General features: G+C 38.3%; 1 protein-coding gene across 5 annotated transcripts in view; it reads left to right on the top strand.

Annotated features, from left to right (window-relative positions):
* Positions 1 to 18013, top strand: part of LOC121878735 (sestrin-2-like) — a 73765-nt gene extending 55752 nt beyond the window's left edge. For all 5 annotated transcript variants that reach the window (XM_042385085.1, XM_042385088.1, XM_042385086.1 and 2 more), the window contains 7 exons: positions 10702 to 10884; positions 12735 to 12884; positions 13175 to 13308; positions 13518 to 13683; positions 14854 to 15044; positions 15727 to 15874; positions 16393 to 18013. In XM_042385085.1, the coding sequence (XP_042241019.1) occupies positions 10702 to 10884; positions 12735 to 12884; positions 13175 to 13308; positions 13518 to 13683; positions 14854 to 15044; positions 15727 to 15874; positions 16393 to 16479 (1059 nt within the window). In that variant the 3' untranslated portion in view covers positions 16480 to 18013. The remainder of the gene's footprint in view (positions 1 to 10701; positions 10885 to 12734; positions 12885 to 13174; positions 13309 to 13517; positions 13684 to 14853; positions 15045 to 15726; positions 15875 to 16392) is intronic.
* Positions 18014 to 19052: the final 1039 nt, after the last annotated feature.

Raw genomic sequence — 19052 nt, 5'->3', positions numbered from 1 at the left:
AGTCAGTCAGTCACTCAGTTTGTCAGTAAATGCCACTCAACCAGCCAACTCAGCCAAGTTACCAATCAGTCAGAAAGTAAATCAAATGTGAATGATTGTGCATGGTTGGGGGAGGCGTGAAGGTATACATAATGACATTATATATGTATGGGGTCACTCACCCGTGCATTCCTCTCTACTCCTGCCACGCCTTACGCGCCCTGTATGCCACCACAACACACCATATACTCTCAACATCATCACCTACCACACTATACTCTCAACATCATCACCTACCACACCCCAGATACCGAGGGTCGTGTTCTGTTAATACTTTCCTGAACTCACAAAACAACCTACTTTCTCTAAACATTGTAAACTATGCTGGTAAGCTACAGATTCCTATTTTTGTAAACATAATATTCTGTAGATATTGTAGTTGTCTCTTTGTAAACACTTTATTTCATTGCATAGTTAGATGTTCTCCCCTCTTTCTTGCATACTTTCCTTTATCCAGTGGGAAAAAAAACTATATCCATTAACATTATTCTATTTTCTGAACACAATTCCACTTTCTGGCAACGTTCCATTTCTATCCGCCAAGGGAGGAAGTAAAGTGTCACTGGACGAGATTGAGAAAGAATTGATTTGGAATTGAATAGTAGTGAGGTTATCGTTTTTTGTTTGTTTATTTTCTCTGGAGGGAAAAATAAAATGTTATAGAATAAGACAACGAGTGAATGAGGATTGATCTGAGACGGAATGATTGTGGAATAATAATTTTTTTCTTTTTTTGGATCACGTGAAGATTAGACACCCCAGCTTACTGCAAATAATGATTCACTGACCTAACGTTACCTGGGGAGGGTTAGGTTAGGTTAAGTTTGTTTAGATTAGTGTAAGGTTAAATTAGCGTAGATTAGTTAGATTTGGGTAGATTAACGTGAGGTTAATTAGATTGTTACGTTACCGTTAGGTTTCTTAATTAATAATCAAGTAAAATAGACTGGGGGTGTTTAATCTGTACATGAGCCTATTTTTTCTCGTAATAAAAAACCGCTTCGCTTTTTTCTTTTTTTTTAGCCACCTCTTCTGATTGGCAGCGGAGGATCACATACACGCTATTGGATAACTATAAAAGACATCAAGCGAGAGGGTTTTGTCTCTGCACGAGTCCATGAACTATCTGGAACTCCGTATTGGGATCGGAATGCTTTGTCTGGCGTTTAATAGTTGCTGATTTTTTTTTTAGTTACGTATATTATTTTTACCGGTATTATTACTGTATATTATTATTTTATTTTTATTATATGAATATAAAGAATACAACTCAACCTAATATTAACTAAAGTATTATGACTACTAACTCGAACTAAAGGAATTTTGTCCGGTGGAAAGTATTCCTGGGATGTGTTTTAACCGAAAGGAGTCTGACCGCTGGTTTTTTTCCATTGGGAGGGGTGTAGTGGGCCTCTTCATTGTCACACCACTACCCACAATATGTAGGTCGGCAGGTTATTGGACGCCTGCGCCTAGTCCCGCCCATCATGGCCCCGCCCAGAGCTGCTGCCACACACGAGATATGTGACCTCCCCACTTCCCCCCTCCCGCCATGTGTGTTTATAGTTTGTTACTATTATTTGTGTTGGGTCACGTGAAGATTAGCCACCCCTCTCCCAACTTATTTCTGCCTGGGGGTGGTTAGGTTAGAATAGGTTAGGTTAACATGTTTAATCATCAGGTGAAATAAACTGGGTTTTCTTAATTTTTACCTGATCCTTCGAATAATGACGGTAAAATTCAACAAATAAACAATGGAGTAAGCTTTTATATCAATTTGGTGTTGTACTTCTTGAGTTATGACAATATCACATGGTACTGTACCACCAGAGTGAGCGGTCTGGTGGTGCTACATTATCAGGGATATTCACTTCTGTAATCGCATATACCATCGTGATCTGCATCTGTACTTGTTGAGTCAGTCTCCCGAAGGTCAACACGTTTCCTGGCCTGACCACCTTCTCATGTTCCCTGGCTGTTTTCATGCGTCCACAATACGCAGTGAGAAGCTGTTGCGCTTCAGTTGGTCTTTGGACACGTCTAGTACACTAAACGTAACTCTTCAATAATGGGCTTTTAGATTCTATATGATCATTGTTATCACTAGATGGTTGTGTAAATTTCACTAAACAAGATGGTAGATATATTGGTAACATGACTAATGCAATCTGGTAATTATAAAACGGTTAAAGATAAAATAAAGTTAAAACTCGTGAGAGGTGCAACAATAAAAACAGCGGGGTGTTTATGACAGTATTGCGAGTTCCTGTACCTAGATAGCGCCACCCAACTGCCTCTCTCAAGTTGGCGGGAAAAGACACACACATATAAAGTAAATACAGTATAATATAACCCTGTGTGGATAGGTAGTTTACAGCTAATAAGGACTGAGAAGTATAGACGCTGTACTTCGTTATGTGAGCAGGGTACACAGTATTCGTCCACTTTCACCTGCACTTCGAACACAGGAACACAGGCGCGGACTGGGGGATAAGCAGATGTCCTCTACCTTCGGCGGGATTTGGTGGAGGTCAGAGTCTTGGATTCTGACGTTTTGTTCAACTTTTACTTTTCCCGTAGCCAAAAACAGTAATATCTAACTGCTTCACCCAACTTACGACATTGAGATTGTTATTTCAGTAAAATTTGACCCTTCACCTCACACTGTAAGATTATGGCAACAAACTAGGAGATATGTGCTAAAACACTCTGGAAACAGAAGGCGTCCACGTGTATCTAATTAAGTAAAGATTCACCTTGATAGCTCACTTTAAGTACCTCAAGTAGATACATCCTAAACATTGCCATTTAAGAGAACAATTTTACTTAAAGAACCAATGAGAATCTACCTTTATCCTCACATTGTCAGTTAAAAATACCGGTACAATTCTAACTAAAGAACCAATGGGAATCTACCTTAGTGTCATAAGTGAATCGGGTAAATGCAAACTGTTACCCCCACAGTCTCTCAGGAATGTTTTAAGAATGCGGCCCCCACTTGCCGAGGTTGATGGAGGCCGCGGGAGAATGTTGTGTTTGACCTCTGGCGGTATTTTTAGGGCAGGATGGCCTAGAATAGTAACGCAACCCTCCTGGCGGGTGTTGGTACTGGGAGGTCCTGAAGGGGTGGTGCAGTACAGGCCTAAGTTATGAGCGATACCGTACGACCTTATAGCTTATATTGATGTCTGTATGTCTAATCTCTCTCTCTGCGTCTGTCTGTATGTCTTAAGTGTTTTTGTATGTCTGTGTGTGTCTAAGTACATCTCTCCACTCCTCTTTCCTACCCACCCTTTCCGCCCTCTCTACCGGAACACTCAGCATGTAAACTTTGTGATAAACCTTTAAAGTTTAAAGCATACACTTGAACACTATATTATTGAATGTGACACTGTCAAAGACTTCAGACCACCTGGCTTATTGTATCATGAACTTTGTAATTACTACATTGAATCGGGGGTGCTTGAGGACATTCTTGCTGTTTATCCCAAATTTGCTAGCCCACACTGATTAGTCTTCAATTAGAATATGACGTCCAATGTATATGAACCATTGTCTTGCATGGCAGCGAACAGTGACATCACCCACACGACTCTGCCCTATATATACTGCTAATGAATATGATGTATTTCTTTGTGTACGAACCTCTGTCCTGCGTGGCAGTGAGAAGTGATACCACCCTCAGTGTCAAGACCTGACTGAATTACTCAGAATAGGCAAATTGTATTCCAAACTTTGTCAATAAATTTGTTAAACTAAGAAAAAACTCCTCTCATCTTCCTCTTCCTCTTCTCTCCCCATCTCCCCTCCCTCCTCTCATCATCTTTCCTCTCACCTCCCTCCTTTCCTCTCCTCTCAATTCCCCGAAATCATCGAGGTTCTCCCTGATAAATGGTCCTACCGGGAGAGTAACTCTGTACTAGTTGGTGTGGGGTTACTGTTCCCGGTATGGCCATAATTTCAACGAATTGGGAGAGGGAGGTGACGGGGAACCGGGGGAGGAGGATGAGGAGGGGGAAGAGGAGGATGGGGGGCAGGGGAGGAGGAGGATGAGGGGGAAGGGGCGAGAAGAAGGAAGAGGAGTGATGAGGAAGAAGAGGAGTGAAAATGAGGAGAGAGGGAAGAGAAAGAGGAAGGGGAGAAGAAGGGAAGAGGAATGAGGAGGAGGGAGAAGAGGAAGGATGGGGGGGTAATGGCGTAGGTATAGGTCGAGGTTCCCCTGGGGTGACTACCATGGTCGGGTGAATGAGTACAATGTATGGCATATATATATATATATGATGGATATTCCTTCCTTATTTACAGCCAGAGGAAACAATTGAGTTAGGTCAATACTTGGCGATATCACTAAAGTCGATCAAGGTCCTGATACACGAAGGCTGGGACGATAAATATTACTCGTGGCCGAAGATGAAAGAATATTTACTATATATAACTGGTTATCTTGAGCTGAGGTGCCAAAAATATCGGAAAATATCATCACATGAAGATTAGCTCCCTCTCCCCAGCTTATTTCACCTATCTTGGGCGGGGTAGTGTAAGGTTAGGTTGTGTTCGTTTAGATTAGGGTGTGTTTGGTTAGATTAGGTTATCATTATTGTGGTGTAATCATCTTCTAAAATAAGCTGCAGTGCCTATCTTCACATGACCCCAGAATACCACCGCTAGAACCATATGCAGCATTTAATCAGACACTAGTTACGGTCCTTCTCTCCACAACTAACACTATTACGCTACAGTCTTAACCACTTGTACTTGTTGTAGGTCTCTGAGATAAGTGACGACTGTGTGATAGATATATAGATAGATAGAAACCCAAATAGATAGATATATTCTGTAGATACACATATAGCAAATTCGTCATATAAGTTCACAATGATTCAGAATTTACGTATAGCACGTAGATAGTGAAGGTATACAAACAGTGGTAGAGAGTAAATTGATTTATATCGTTGAAACCGTCTCTACATTATTATTATTATTATTATTATTATTATTATTATTATTATTATTATTATTATTATTAGCTTTCTTCTCCTCAACTTTCACCGTCCTCCTTCTGTCCCACCCTCAGATCTCCCCTCTCGTAGGCCTATCCCCAGCACTTGTGGCCAAGGCCGGGGGAAGTGGCCTGTGGTATTGATGTGTCGTCAGTAGGGTTGGTAGGATGCCAAGACGGGTCCCGCCGAGTGATTTTAGCGCCGTATACCCCGCACCCGTTCTCTCTCATTCAGATTTTTTTTAATGCAGGATGCTGGTGGTTGGTAATATACAGTGGGTAATTGTCACGAATTCTTCTTTTATTCTTAGAAAGGATTTTTATTGTCCCTTTCAATCGTTACAAAACTAATATAGGTTAATAAATACTTTGACGTCAAGAAGAGAAAGATTGGAGGTAGAGATAATTTAGTACGTTAACAAAGCCGCTTATGCTTTAAAGGCCCAAGGAAGAACTCTCGACCTCTCATTTGTCTCGTTAGCATAATCCGCTCTATCATAACAAATTAAAGGGGAATATAGGATAGTGCCTTGATCTTGAAATAGGAAGATAACATGATTAATGCTTAAATAGTGTGAAAACGGTATAGTTTTTTCACGGGTGATTCATTATTGCGGGGAGTTTGTGGCACTGGTACTGTATATTCTCTGTGCGGTATATATAAACATCATTATTTATCAAATTAATTTATTATTATTTGTGTGGAGTGGAGATTCTTCAAGCGATCCTCTATGTATTTATACTATTTCTGTACTCCTTTGTGTTGGTGTTTATGTAAGTGTTCCTCGTGGTCTGTGTACGTTCTGGTAGCCTTATGTAAATGTACACACACACACACACACACACACACGAACGAACAGGGCCGAATTCAGGACAGGTGATGGGAGGGAAGAAGGGTGAGGACATTGATCTGGTTTTCCTCCTCGGTGCGGATTATCCCGGCCTGGCCAAGGAACTGTGCCATATGTACAGCTAGACCCAGGCAGCCCAGTTGTACACACACACACACCCTTGTGCTGCTACCTTTCACCCTCCCCGTCTTCCTTCTTTCCTTCCTCTCCTTCTTGCTTACCCTTAATGCTCTTATTTCTTCATCTTCCTCCTCTCTATTTCCCCTTCTCCTTCACATTCCTCCCCATCTCTTTCCTTCCCCTACCTTCCTCTTCCTCTCTCCTTCCTTCCTTCCTTCCTTCCTTCCTTCCTTCCTTCCTTCCTTCCTTCCTTCCTCCTCTCCTTCCTTCCCCTCCCTCCTCTCCCTTCTCCTCTCCTCCCCTCTCTTCTTCCTTCCCCTCCCTCCCCCTCTCTTCTTCCTTCCCCTCCCTCCTCTTCCTCCCTCTTCCTTCCCCTCCCTCCCCCTCTCATTCCTTACACTCCCTGCCTCTGTCACTAGTTAACAGGCTTGAGGTATTCACCCCCTCCCCTTATAGCACATTGTACACTCGGTAACAAGTATCTTTCAGGAGGGGTCTGGTGAATTTGGAATTGAATAAGTGTGTTGTCTCGCTAGGGTTGGTAGACGTGATTGTGAGACATTTCCTACTTATTATGGTAGGTTTAATTTAGTTATTTCATTGTAAGTGTTTTTTACCAAGTGTTTACCTCTCCTTCATCTTTTGCCCATAATTTTATTACTTCACTTCCCTCTACCTTCTTCACATTCTTCTCTGATACTCTCTGTTAGAATAAGCTGGTGATCCCTTAATTGTACAGGTATATAAAACAAGTACAGAGTACAGTAACTGAGAGACAGATTCTTTAGTTGAGTTGGGTAATGCTGGTGTGTGTGTGTGTGTGTGATATTTCTGTTAATGTTTGTCTTCATTTGTTTCTCTGCATGAAGTTGCCAAGATGGGACTGTACCCTGAGTACTGTATTACTTTTTGTACTGTACTCTCTCTCTCTCTCTCTCTCTCTCTCTCTCTCTTTCAAATTGCCAGGGTAGTGTGTTGAGTAAATTTCACCCAAGACTATCACTATGTTCACTTTTAACCATATGCATTTAGCACCAGTGAAAATTATAGAGCAAGTAAGGATTCATGTGAAGATTAGACACCCCAGTTTATTTCACACACTGAAGGAGTGAGGTGTGTGAGCATGTATGTGCAATCCTATTTCCCCCCCCCCCCACCCTCTCAGATAACAGGGGGACAAGAAAGCATCAGAAAAATGGTTTATTGATGGGATTCAAATGCTACTTAGGGGATTAGGTTAGGTTACTGTAGGTTAGCATTACGGTGGTTAAATCTCCTGGTGAAATAAACAGGGGTTTCTAATCTTGGGGTGATCCTGAGTAAGTAGTGGCTGAGCTTCAATTGGGTGATAACCAGATGTACAGAATTTTTCAACAAATAGTCTTTCAGGTCTCCAAGCATGTTGACCTTTGAGTGACACTTGGCAACCATTGAGCAGATCAAGATGTCCTCACTCAGTGCAGCCACTAGTGTGCCCACTTTAATGCTAATTACTGTAGTATTATATAAGCATAATGATCTGGATGCACGTAGCTGAAACATTCACCCAGTATGAGCCCAAGTAACTAACTTGTGTAATTGAAGTGTTGGCAGCTACTGAAGGTATGTAACGGAGGTGTCGATAAATACCCCTGTAGGTGAAATAAGCTTTTTCTTTATGGCCATTGCTCTCAGTTTCTAAGGGAGCAATGCAATAAAGTTATTGATTTTGACTGATGTAGATCCCCTGTACTTGTTGATTGATGGAGCAGTAGGGATAGGTGATATAATGGTTTTTTTTTTTGAAGAGGGAAGTGAGGCTGAGTGTATACAGCACGACTAAGTGGGGGTACCACTTAGTTGACCCAGCTGCAGAATGGTTAGCCAAATCATAGAGGCAGGGCCGGATTCAGGAGTGGGCAAAGTGGGCAGCTGCCCAGGGGCCTCCACAATCTGGGGGCCTCCACATATCAGGGCTGGTCGACTTGAAACCACATGAATGACTCCAGTCATGTCTCACTTTTGTGTGTGTGTGTGTGTGTGTGTTGGGAATTTGTACACTATCAATAAATATACAGTTAATTAAAAATTTCTCAATGTTCTAATTTCCTTTATATAACTGCATATGGCTTCAAAATTCTCCAAAGAAGTGCTCAAATTTCAAAATTTTCCCGGGAGGTTTACAGCACCCCCCGGAACTCCCAGATGTTTAGGCTCGCTTCACTCGCCATCCCACCCTCTTGGGTTGTTATAATGAGGGGGGCCTCCACATAGAGGCTGCCCATGGGCCTCCATAGGTCTAAATCCGGCACTGCATAGAGGTAGGAAAGTGAAAGATGGTAAAATGAGGTGTTGGCCATGATGTCTCTTTGTGTATCAGAGACTTGATCTTCAGTCGCTTATAACATCCCTATCCTGGAGGGGAACATAGCATCAGATATGTAAATAGATAATGTATTATTTTATCACACAACATCTATCGTTCATGAATTTTACTAAACCCATATGACCCACACCTCTGCCTCTGGTCATTAATCATCTTGGTACAATCTTGAGGAAATATTTTTACCAAAGTATTAAATGTACAGTATTTGTTTTGAGCCATTTAGAAAATTACATATACACATTCAAAGCTCTAGATTGGAATTTTACAGTAATGTCAGTGTGTCATTGGCTTCATGAAGTTGGTTAGGCTGTAAGAATTCATACATGATGTAGCTACCCAGGACTGCAAGCAAACTATAAAGAAATGTGTCACAGTATCAACTTGGGTATTGTGGCCCATTGCCAGGGGACAGGAGAGGGAGGTACAGTGACCTCGTCCTGGCATGGTTATTTGTAGTGCATTGTGCTGCTTATTTACAGCTACAGTTGGGTCTTCATTTACGCGGTCAATTGAACCCGTGGAGTACCGCGTAAATCGAGAAACGCGTACCGGTAAATGAAATAACAGAACATATGGGATTATTTGAAATAGAGACTGGGCCGACCCAAAAACTCCACTTTTTCCCGACACAATAAGTACGTTGTTGTAAAAATAACATCTTGATTTTATGATGGTATGCACACATAATTAATAATTAAGAGAAATATCAATAATATTAGGTTTTTTAACACTTACGCTTGTGGAAAAGCTGGGTCGGCACACGTGGATGGCGGCTGGTTCCGAGGCAGAGGGCAGATTAGTTGCCCTCCGGTGAATCACTTTCACTTTCACTACTCGCAGAGATTTGCAGGGCCTCCCAGACAAACCCCTCAAAGTCCATATCGTCACTATCACTAACTTGGGCTGGCTGTGGTTGTGGTGGGTTGCGGCCGAGGAAGTCTTCAATACTACGTTGACGACTAGCATTGATGTTGTCGAGATAGATCTGGATATATGGCTCCATAAATTTCGTCAGATGGTTATTAGACACTTCATACCGATGCTTGTCTGGGTCGTTGTCAAGGATGAGCTTAAGTTTCTCCCCCAACTCGATGATTTCCTTCACATTATCATGGCTTGGTCCAGGTTTTTCAATGTTTTTCTCTGGTGGTGGGGGTCCTGCGGCAGTCATTGTGAGTTGTGAGGGGAATAGCGGGCACAAGAGAGAGCTGTATACGTGGACTGAGATTAATGAGACAGGCCCTGCTAGGTCAGCGACTTCTTCCCTCCCGTGGCAGGGCACGTCATATTACATTAAACCAATCACAGCTAGCGGGGGAGGGAGGTAAGGATGCGTGGCCCAATCACAGTCCGATACATCATACAACGTCACCGATAACGCAACAGCGACATACTGCGCACCCCTCCCTGCGCCGCTTCCCCCCGCTTGTGGTCAGGCATGGCGGGATGGCGGGAGGTTTGAATCCAAAATAGCGCGCGGCTGGACAGCCAGCTGCTCTCCGCATAAATGACCAAATTTACCGCGTAATTAAAGCATTTCAATTCTGGCAAGGCACCGAGTTAATGACCAAACGCATAAACCAAAACCGCATAAATCTAGACTCAACTGTATTTTGAAAACAGTATAATGGGAGTCCCAAGCAATGAAATCTGTCATTTAAACCATTTTTCTGATGCTTTCTTGTCCCCTGCTGTCTGGGAAGGGGGGAGGGGAGAATTGGACTGCACATCCAAGCTCACATACCTCCCTCCTTCAGTGCATCTGGGAGTTTTTAATATGGCATGGTACAGTACAGTATGTGGATAAAGCATAAAAAGATATCTTATAAGTTCAACACTTGGCATTTTCAGTCAAGACAGTCTAGTTAGGGTCCCCTATTTTTGTAGCTTCATATTTGTAGCTACAGGTAATACTGTACTGGTAATACATACAGGCTTCACATGTGAGCACTTTTATCCACTTGTATAGTCTTTCTGTGAAATATAAAGACAATTGTGGTCACATTTACCATATTACCAATACTTCAAGGTCAATTCCAGTCCCATTTTCTTATAAACTGATACAGTACAATTCTTGTGTGACTCACATATGGCCAGACAGTCTAGTGAGTGATACCTTAGGTTCCAGGTCCCAAATTGTTAACCAAGTCAATTTTGTAAAATTTATTTTGAAAAATGGTTTATTCTTTTTAATTGTACTAGATTACTAGATTCATTACAGGAGATGCATGGTACATGTACAGTATAGAAGTTCCCTTAAGGGTGAAGAGTAGTTATATTTGCCAGCTGGTATTTTAAGTGGAATAATTTTAGTTTGTCATTCTCAGGCAGCATGTCGACATGACTGCAGCTACCTGGTGGAGGAGCAGAAGACAGCCTTTTTAGAAGCTGGTGGCCCTGAGGAGTGGCTCCAGGGCCTTCAATATGCTCCCAAGAAACTACAGGATCTTCACCACACTAACTTGGTCCTGGCACACCAACCCTGGCTCTATGATAAACACCACGTACAGGTCAGTGTCCTTTTACTCGCCTTCACTACAGTACAGTAAACCTCGATAACTCGGTATTTAATAACTCGGAATTTCAAATAAATCGGCATGGATATGCCGAGATATGTAAATTTATCTGGGAAAATCTCGGCCTATCTGGTCACCTTCATCACCTGCTGTGATGCTTTATTCTTTGCCTGCAGTGCTGGTAAGTGTTACTTTTTTACATTTAGTAATTACATGTACACATATATGGGTTGATAATTTTTTATTGTAGTTTTGTAGGGGGGGGGGGAAGTGCCTCGATAAGTCGGAATTTGGGATAACTCGGCAAGGCCAAAGCCCCATATGTGCCGAGTTATTGAGGGTTTACTGTATCTCACTTGAACAATGTCCCAATTTTAAAATTTTGGCAGCACTGAGTGTTTACAAGTACAGAAGGATGTATTGCTCACTTATATTAGACCAGGATTAATCTGATGTGAGTGGTTAGTATTACTGTAAAAAAGTCATCTGGAGATGAACATTACAGTACTGATAATTTATATGAAGCATTTCATATAGTGGGGAAGGCTTCACCTTTACAGTGTTACTTACGGCTAGTAAGTTGATAAGTAGCGAATATTATAAAAAAAAAATAAATAAAATAAAATAAAATAAATAAATAAATAAATAAATAAAAATAATATAGGACTGTATGTAGTTTGCTGAGTATGTCTACATAACTTATTGATCAACAGTGTTAGCAGACACACACACACACACACATATACAGTATAGTCTCGTTTTACGCGGTCAATTAAACCCATGAAGGTCCGCGTACAACGTGAAACGCGTAAACGAAATAACAGAACATATGAGATTAATTGAAATAGAGACTGGGCCGACCGCCAGACTACCCTTTTTCCGAAACAATACGTACGTTTTAGTAAAAATAGCATCGTAATTTTATGATGTTATGCACACACAATTAATATTTAAGAGAAATATCAATAATATTAGGTTTTTTAACACTTACGTTAGTAGAAGAGTTGGCTGGGCACACGGGGATGGGGGGTTGGTTCTGAGGCAGAGGGCATATTATTGTCCCTCACCTGTATCACTTGTATCACCTGTATCTCTCTATCCACCACAGAGGCTAGCAGGGCCTCCTTGTCAAACCCCTCAAAGTCCATATCCTCACTGACTTGGGCTGGCTGTGGTGGGTGGCGGGTGAAGAACTCGGTAATGTTTTGTTGACTGGGCGAGCAAGGTTAAATAGACCAATCACAGCTCGCGGTGGAGGGGATGCGTGGGTGGTAAGGATGCGTGGCTCAATCACAGTCCGAAATGTCATCTGACATCAGCGGTGACGTAAGAGCGACCTAGTGCACAGCTTGTCTACGCTGCTTCCCACTAAATTCAGGAATATACCGCGTAACTAATAATTGGCACGTCTGGACATGTGCCGCGTAAATGACCAACCGCATATACAAAATCCGCGTAAACCAAGACTATACTGTGTGTGTGTGTGTGTGTGTGTGTATATATATATATATATATATATATATATATATATATATATATATATATATATATATATATATATATATATATATATATATATATATATATATATATATATATATATATATATATATATACGGTACTGTGTCAGTATTACTAAGAGGCAGTAACTGCTACTTGAAATAGTGAAGTTATATGCTGCACTGTACTGTACAGTACTAGAATAATTATCACACATTAAATGTAATACAGTACAGTACTGTAATGTATATAGGGTATAAATTCCCCAGAACTTGTTGATAAGTATGGCATGAATTGCACCAAATTATGTTTATTAATATAGAGTTTTGTTTTCTTTTCTCCAGAAACTGGTGAAGAGTGGTTGGTCAGTTAGTGAGATAGCACACGCTATTTGTATAATGGCTCAATTCCATGCATTGTCATCCTATGTGCACGGGTGTGGTATTGAGGCTGCATCTGGTGAAATAGAAGTGTACTCCTCACCATTTGTTCAGGTATCAATTATCTCATTACATTAAAGGTTTCACTCACTAAATTTCTTGTGTTACCTCTTATAGTACTGTACAGTACTGAAAAACATTTCACTGCAATATATATAATTTGTTCAATTTTTATTTATTTTTTAATTTCAATTCATGATTAAATGCATGCATTACTTGTGTACCAGATTGGACTGTTCTGTACAGTTATATTAGTAAGACATTGCATCTATTTTATTTACATAAAGTTTAAGAACACTTACATACACTGTACTGTATTATTATAATGTATTTGTTTTTAACAGGCATGTTCTTCAGGGTCACCCAGTAGTCGAGAGTTAAGTGAAGGAGGAGTAGATATTCTTCTTGAACGCATGAAATCCCTTACACTCTCTCATTCAGATTATTCTTGTATTTCTGAAGAATTAACAAGAGAAAGGTAAGGCATAAACAGTCATATGTTAGAGGATGTTGCTATATAATATATGAACAGGTTTTTCGTATTTTAATAGATGTATATTCCGCAATTAATTACGGTAGTTATGTTAAAATGGTTATCTGTTCTATATGCTAAACTATAATTATATGTATCAAATTAGAAAAGCACATTCAATTTGAAACAAATAATAAATTAAGATATATTTTTAGTTTTGAAAAGCTCAAGAAGCAGACAGCCAACATTTCAACTCCAGAAGTGGAGTGCACCAATGCTGCTCATTCCCGGTATGGCCACTTGTCACCAGATCCAGAGTTCATGTATGTAGACTTTCACAAGAGAGGAGAGAAGTCACCTGTCCCCACACTCAAATCACAGGTAAGGGTCTTATCTCAGGTAGTCTCGTTCAAGATTCTTCGAACACTACTGGAGACAGCTGGCAACTCGAGGCCGTTTGTTTACTATAGCACGTATTATAAATTATGAATGAATGTAAAAGGTTATAGGTGATTGGTTATTTAGTTCCCTGTTGCTTAATTAATGGTTGGGCTTTGTTGTTTCGTATTGTATTATACTACGTACTATAGTAAACAAACGGCCTTGAGTTGCCAGCTGTCTCCAGCAGTGTTCGAAGAATCTTGAACGAGACTATACATACTGTATAATGGTAAAACGCAGAAGAGAAGTATGTTTAGTTACTGACATACATCTATACCCTGTATTTATTGTGCAGTACGAGTATTGATCCTTAAAAGTTTTTTGTCCAGTGTAGTACTGACTGCTTATGTTCCAGTTCATGAAACATTAAACTTCTTCCACAGAAAGTGTTTTTCTGAGTAAAACAGCGATTTCTTTAAAGAAAATTTATCGGTGATTAAAACAAGCTTTTTATCAATGGTCATACAATTTACTTTTTTATATGAACTGTACATTTATTTTGTTGTTGGTCTCCACTACCTGGGGGCATGAAGGTGGCCATTAGCTAATTGTTCTTTGTCACCTTACTGATTGTATGGGAGAAAAACATTGTCAGTTGCTCAGTCAGGAATAGCACTTATAGAGCTGACTGATGCAGCTAAAAAGATTTAATTTTTGAGGGGATTATTTGAACTTATTCAAAATTGTCTGAGTCAGTGGTATCACCTTGTCTTAACTTTGTTAATTTTTCTTTTTTTAACTGTCAAAATCTGTGTACTGCACTATATATCCTCAGTAAGACTACAGGTTGTAACCAAAGGCAATGAAAATGAGTAAATCTGACACTGGATGACCTTTTACTGTGCATAGCATGAACGATTTCCTCCTCTTCTAACCTTGCAGTGTTCTCTTTGTGATACGAGACCCTTAAAGACTTATATGTTTTGGGTTACCCTTTAATCAGATATTTGGCTTTTAGATCTTTGTCACACTTTAGGGCCACAGAGTAACAACTTCAAGACTTGCTTATTATACTGAGTTACTTGATCCTAACTTGGTTATAAAACATGATTTTACAATTGAGCCTTCATTGTTAATGAGATAGTAAACTTAACATATTTTTCTTTCCAGGATTGTTCATGGGAAGAACATGGCTTCTCACTTGTCAGTGAGTTGTACAATGAAGTTGGTGATCTTTTAGATGACAAGTTCAAAACTGCTTATAATCTAACATACTACACTTGTGGCCACAAGTTGCATGTGGATACGTTCCTATTCCGTCGTGGGGTGTGGAATTACCTGCACTGCTTGTATGGTATAAGGTGAGCCATGCTTTGTCAATACTCTTAAAAAATACCTCAGCACAGTGTTTTGTGGGATTTAGAAAGATTAGAGCCATTTAGTAATGAATTATAACAATCAGGATGAATTAAACATAGCATCCAAAGTGTTGTAAGTGGTGTCTACCCCAAAACACTGGGGTAGACACCAGATGTTACCAAACATTTTACTAAAGACTGGAACAAATTTCCTTCACTTTGTAATATTACATAATACATAATGTATGCTTTTGCTCTTTGTTGTTACCATCTCCAAGCATTCTTACTAGGCTTTAGAGGTCATCCATAAAGAATATGTCTTTTGCAACTAAAATTTTGGATTGAGGGCATTTAAAGTTCTATATACAGGTAGTAGTTATTTATATTTTATAAGTAGCATTTCTGCCAATTAACAACTTACAAGCCATGTGGGCAGTCACAGTTGGTGTATTCTTTGTTATGACCTTCATTATCCAGTGTTAGTGCAGGAATAAACTGGAATATCCAAAGAAAAGCAATAATATTTGGTTGGATCACACTGTATAACACCCTTCTCATATTTGGCCCAGGGATTTGAACCTTCAACTGTAGTGGTGAGAGGCAAGTGCACTACTGCTGAACCACCACCACTCTAATATTCCCAGCATTTAACGACAGAAAGATTAATTTGATTATTGGTTTTCAGACATGATGATTATGACTACAGCCAGATAAACCAGCTGCTGGAGAGAAATCTCAAGATGTTTCTGAAAACTGTTGCCTGTTACCCAGAGAAGTTATCATGTGGAGATGCTGCCTCAGCCATTATGAAGGGCTTCCTGCAGAGTGAAAAAGTAAGTATTGCACCTGTAGATTTTTATAATCTCAGGCAGGAGCAATCTTTCACTTCTGCAATACAAACAAGAGATCTGTGTATAAAAAATAAATTAATAAAAAATAAAAACAAGAAGCTATGGGTAAGGGATAAAAAATAAATTGAAATATACAAAGATACAAAGTATTATTTTCTTCTTACATCTGTATTAGCTTTAGATACATAATTACTGTACCTCCAATCCAATTGTCTTTCCAGACAACCTTAAATCATTATTTTTTTATGTAAGTCATTAACTATTTGTTAATATATTATCTAGGAGATGGATCACTAACAGTTTAAGGTTATATAACTGGTAAATGTGTATTCACGAATTGTAAATTTGCAAAAAGTTGGGGAATTGTTATACTGTACTTTACGGTTGTATTTATATATTGAATCTTACAATAAAATGCTTCTTTCTGGGGACATAACAATAAAGTTGAGAACATCATCATGCTGTGAAGATGTTTAATCTTTACTTATATCTGATTTCAGGCCCATGTGATGATTCTTGTCCTGGAGGCACGTCTTCAGGCAGAGCTGCTTCATGGTCTTCGAGCCCTGGGTCACTATTTGATGTGAGGCGACCATTCTCATCCCATGCATTTCCACTATTCACCATTGTTCCTGTATAATTTTTAATGTAAAAAATTTTACTCTGTGGCTTATGGTGACAATTTAAGTGATATATTTACTTGTAAATTATGAAAATAATGGAAGTGGGAAATATGGTGTCAATGTATGAAGTGTAAAAATATGTTAGCAGTGTGCCTCGCATCTTCCTATTCTCTAAGTTGTGTGGACTTGGTGAAGAGTACGGACGTGTAATGATGTTGATACTTTTATTTTACTTAAATAATTGTGAATGTTGTCAGGATAAGCAAAATGAAATATGATAATAAGAATTTGAAATACAGGTAATAACATTGCATAAAATATAATGGCTTAAGTCAGAGTGAAAGAAACATTAATGTGACAAATAGAACTTGAAATCTTTTATGAAATTAAAGTTTTCTAAATTATGAAAAAAGAGAAAAAGAAAATTTAACAATGAAAGGGAAGTGTTCAATAATAATTTGCAGTAAACAGTATGTAAAGCCTTGTGAACAATAAATTAATCTGCACAAAATGTGTAGCTATGGACAGTGGAGGGAAGTGTTTCATATGGGAGAAGAAACTCACATTTTGTCAAGTTTTGGTGGCAAGTTGCTTAGATCCTTCCACTATGTCTTCAGACCCCTTGAAGAATGTCTCTCAAGGATCCTAGATCTGCTGCCAAGACTTATGTAATTTGTATATATTTGTATAATTGGAAATTCAGGATACACATATATTCACTTGTAGGACGTCATATGCTGTGAGCCGCAAGTAGTTGGCATTATGTAAAGTATTTCCCTGTCCTCACTTCTGTGCTTGAAACTGTAAGATACTTGTTTACTTTAAGTAGATTTTTGCATGGAGAATCTTGGATTGATGGTACTTGGACTGTTAGATTCTTTGACTGGAGGTTCTGGGACTATACAGTAGTTCTGTAACCTGAAAGTTCTTGAATTATATAGTCTTTGAAGGTTCTTAGGCTGAGAGTTTTTGGACTAAAGGTACTTGACCATTGAGTTCTTTAAAGGTTCTTCAACTACAGTTATATGACTACGGGTTCATGGACTGAAGTCTATTTTTACGATTTTGAATGGAGGTTCTGGGATTAATGCTCTTGGCAAATTTCATGGAGGTTCTTAGGTTGTAGATTGTTTGATTTGAAGTTCTGTGAAGGTTGTTAGAATGTAGAGTCTTTAACTGATACTTTTTTTTAAGTTTCGTTGACAGAGATTCTTAGATTGAAGGTTCTTGGATTTTATAATTGTGTACTATAGGTTGATGGGCTAAAGATTCATGGATGTAGGTTCATAGACTGGAGATTCCTGGATTGGAGATTTTGAACTTAGGCTCTTAAATACTTTTTTGCTGCATTGAAAGTTGGTCAGCTCAAAAGTGTTTCGAAGAGGTCTACTTAACAAGAATTCTCTGTCAATATCTTCGTGCAAATATGTCTGCACTAAATTGTCCCTGAAAAAGTGACATTTTGTACATTATCTATTGCTAAATACTTTTTTTTTTTGCAAAGGCAGAATTGGAATGCTGTCTCAGGAAATATATAGTATATATATATATATATATATATATATATATATATATATATATATATATATATATATATATATATATATATATTATATATATATATATATATATATATATATATATATATATATATATATATATTATATATATATATATATTATATATATATATATATATTATTTTTATATATATATATATATATATATATATATATATATATATATATATATATATATATATATATATATATATATAATATATATATATATATATATATATATATATATATATATATATATATATATATATATATATATATATATATATATATATATATATATATATATATATATATATATATATATATATATATATATATATTGATAAAATCACGGGGAAGAGGAAAAGCGGGCACCTTAGCTTTTGTCTTTATTCAAGACATCTTCAGAGGCAACTGGATTACATGGACAGAGAGGCTTAAATATACAGGGTGACCTTAAAACATGAGGTCAGGTCATAATGATGTCATCCTCTATTGGTATATATATATATATATATATATTTATATATATATATATATATTATATATATATATATATATATATATATATATATATATATATATATATATATATATATATATATATATATATATATATATATATATATATATATATATATATATATGGGATTAATTGAAATAGAGACGGGCCGACCCCAAACTCCACTTTTGTGACACACAACTTATTTGTAGTAAAATATTATCTTAACTTTATGATGGTATGCACACACAATTAATATTAAAGAGAAATATCTATTAGGTTTTGTAACACTTACATTAGTAGAAAAGATGGCTGGGCACAGCGGGATGGGCGGTTGGTTCGAGGCAGAGGGCAGATTATTGGCCCTCACCTATCAATTATCACTATCCACCACAGAGGCTTACAGGGCCTCTTTGTCAAAACCCCTCAAAGTCCATATAAGTCCATATCCTCACTATAATTATCACTATCACT

Source organism: Homarus americanus, unplaced genomic scaffold (assembly GCF_018991925.1).
Source record: "Homarus americanus isolate GMGI-L3 unplaced genomic scaffold, GMGI_Hamer_2.0 scaffold2558, whole genome shotgun sequence".
NCBI lineage: Eukaryota > Metazoa > Arthropoda > Malacostraca > Decapoda > Nephropidae > Homarus > Homarus americanus.
This window is presented reverse-complemented; position numbering and strand designations above follow the sequence as displayed.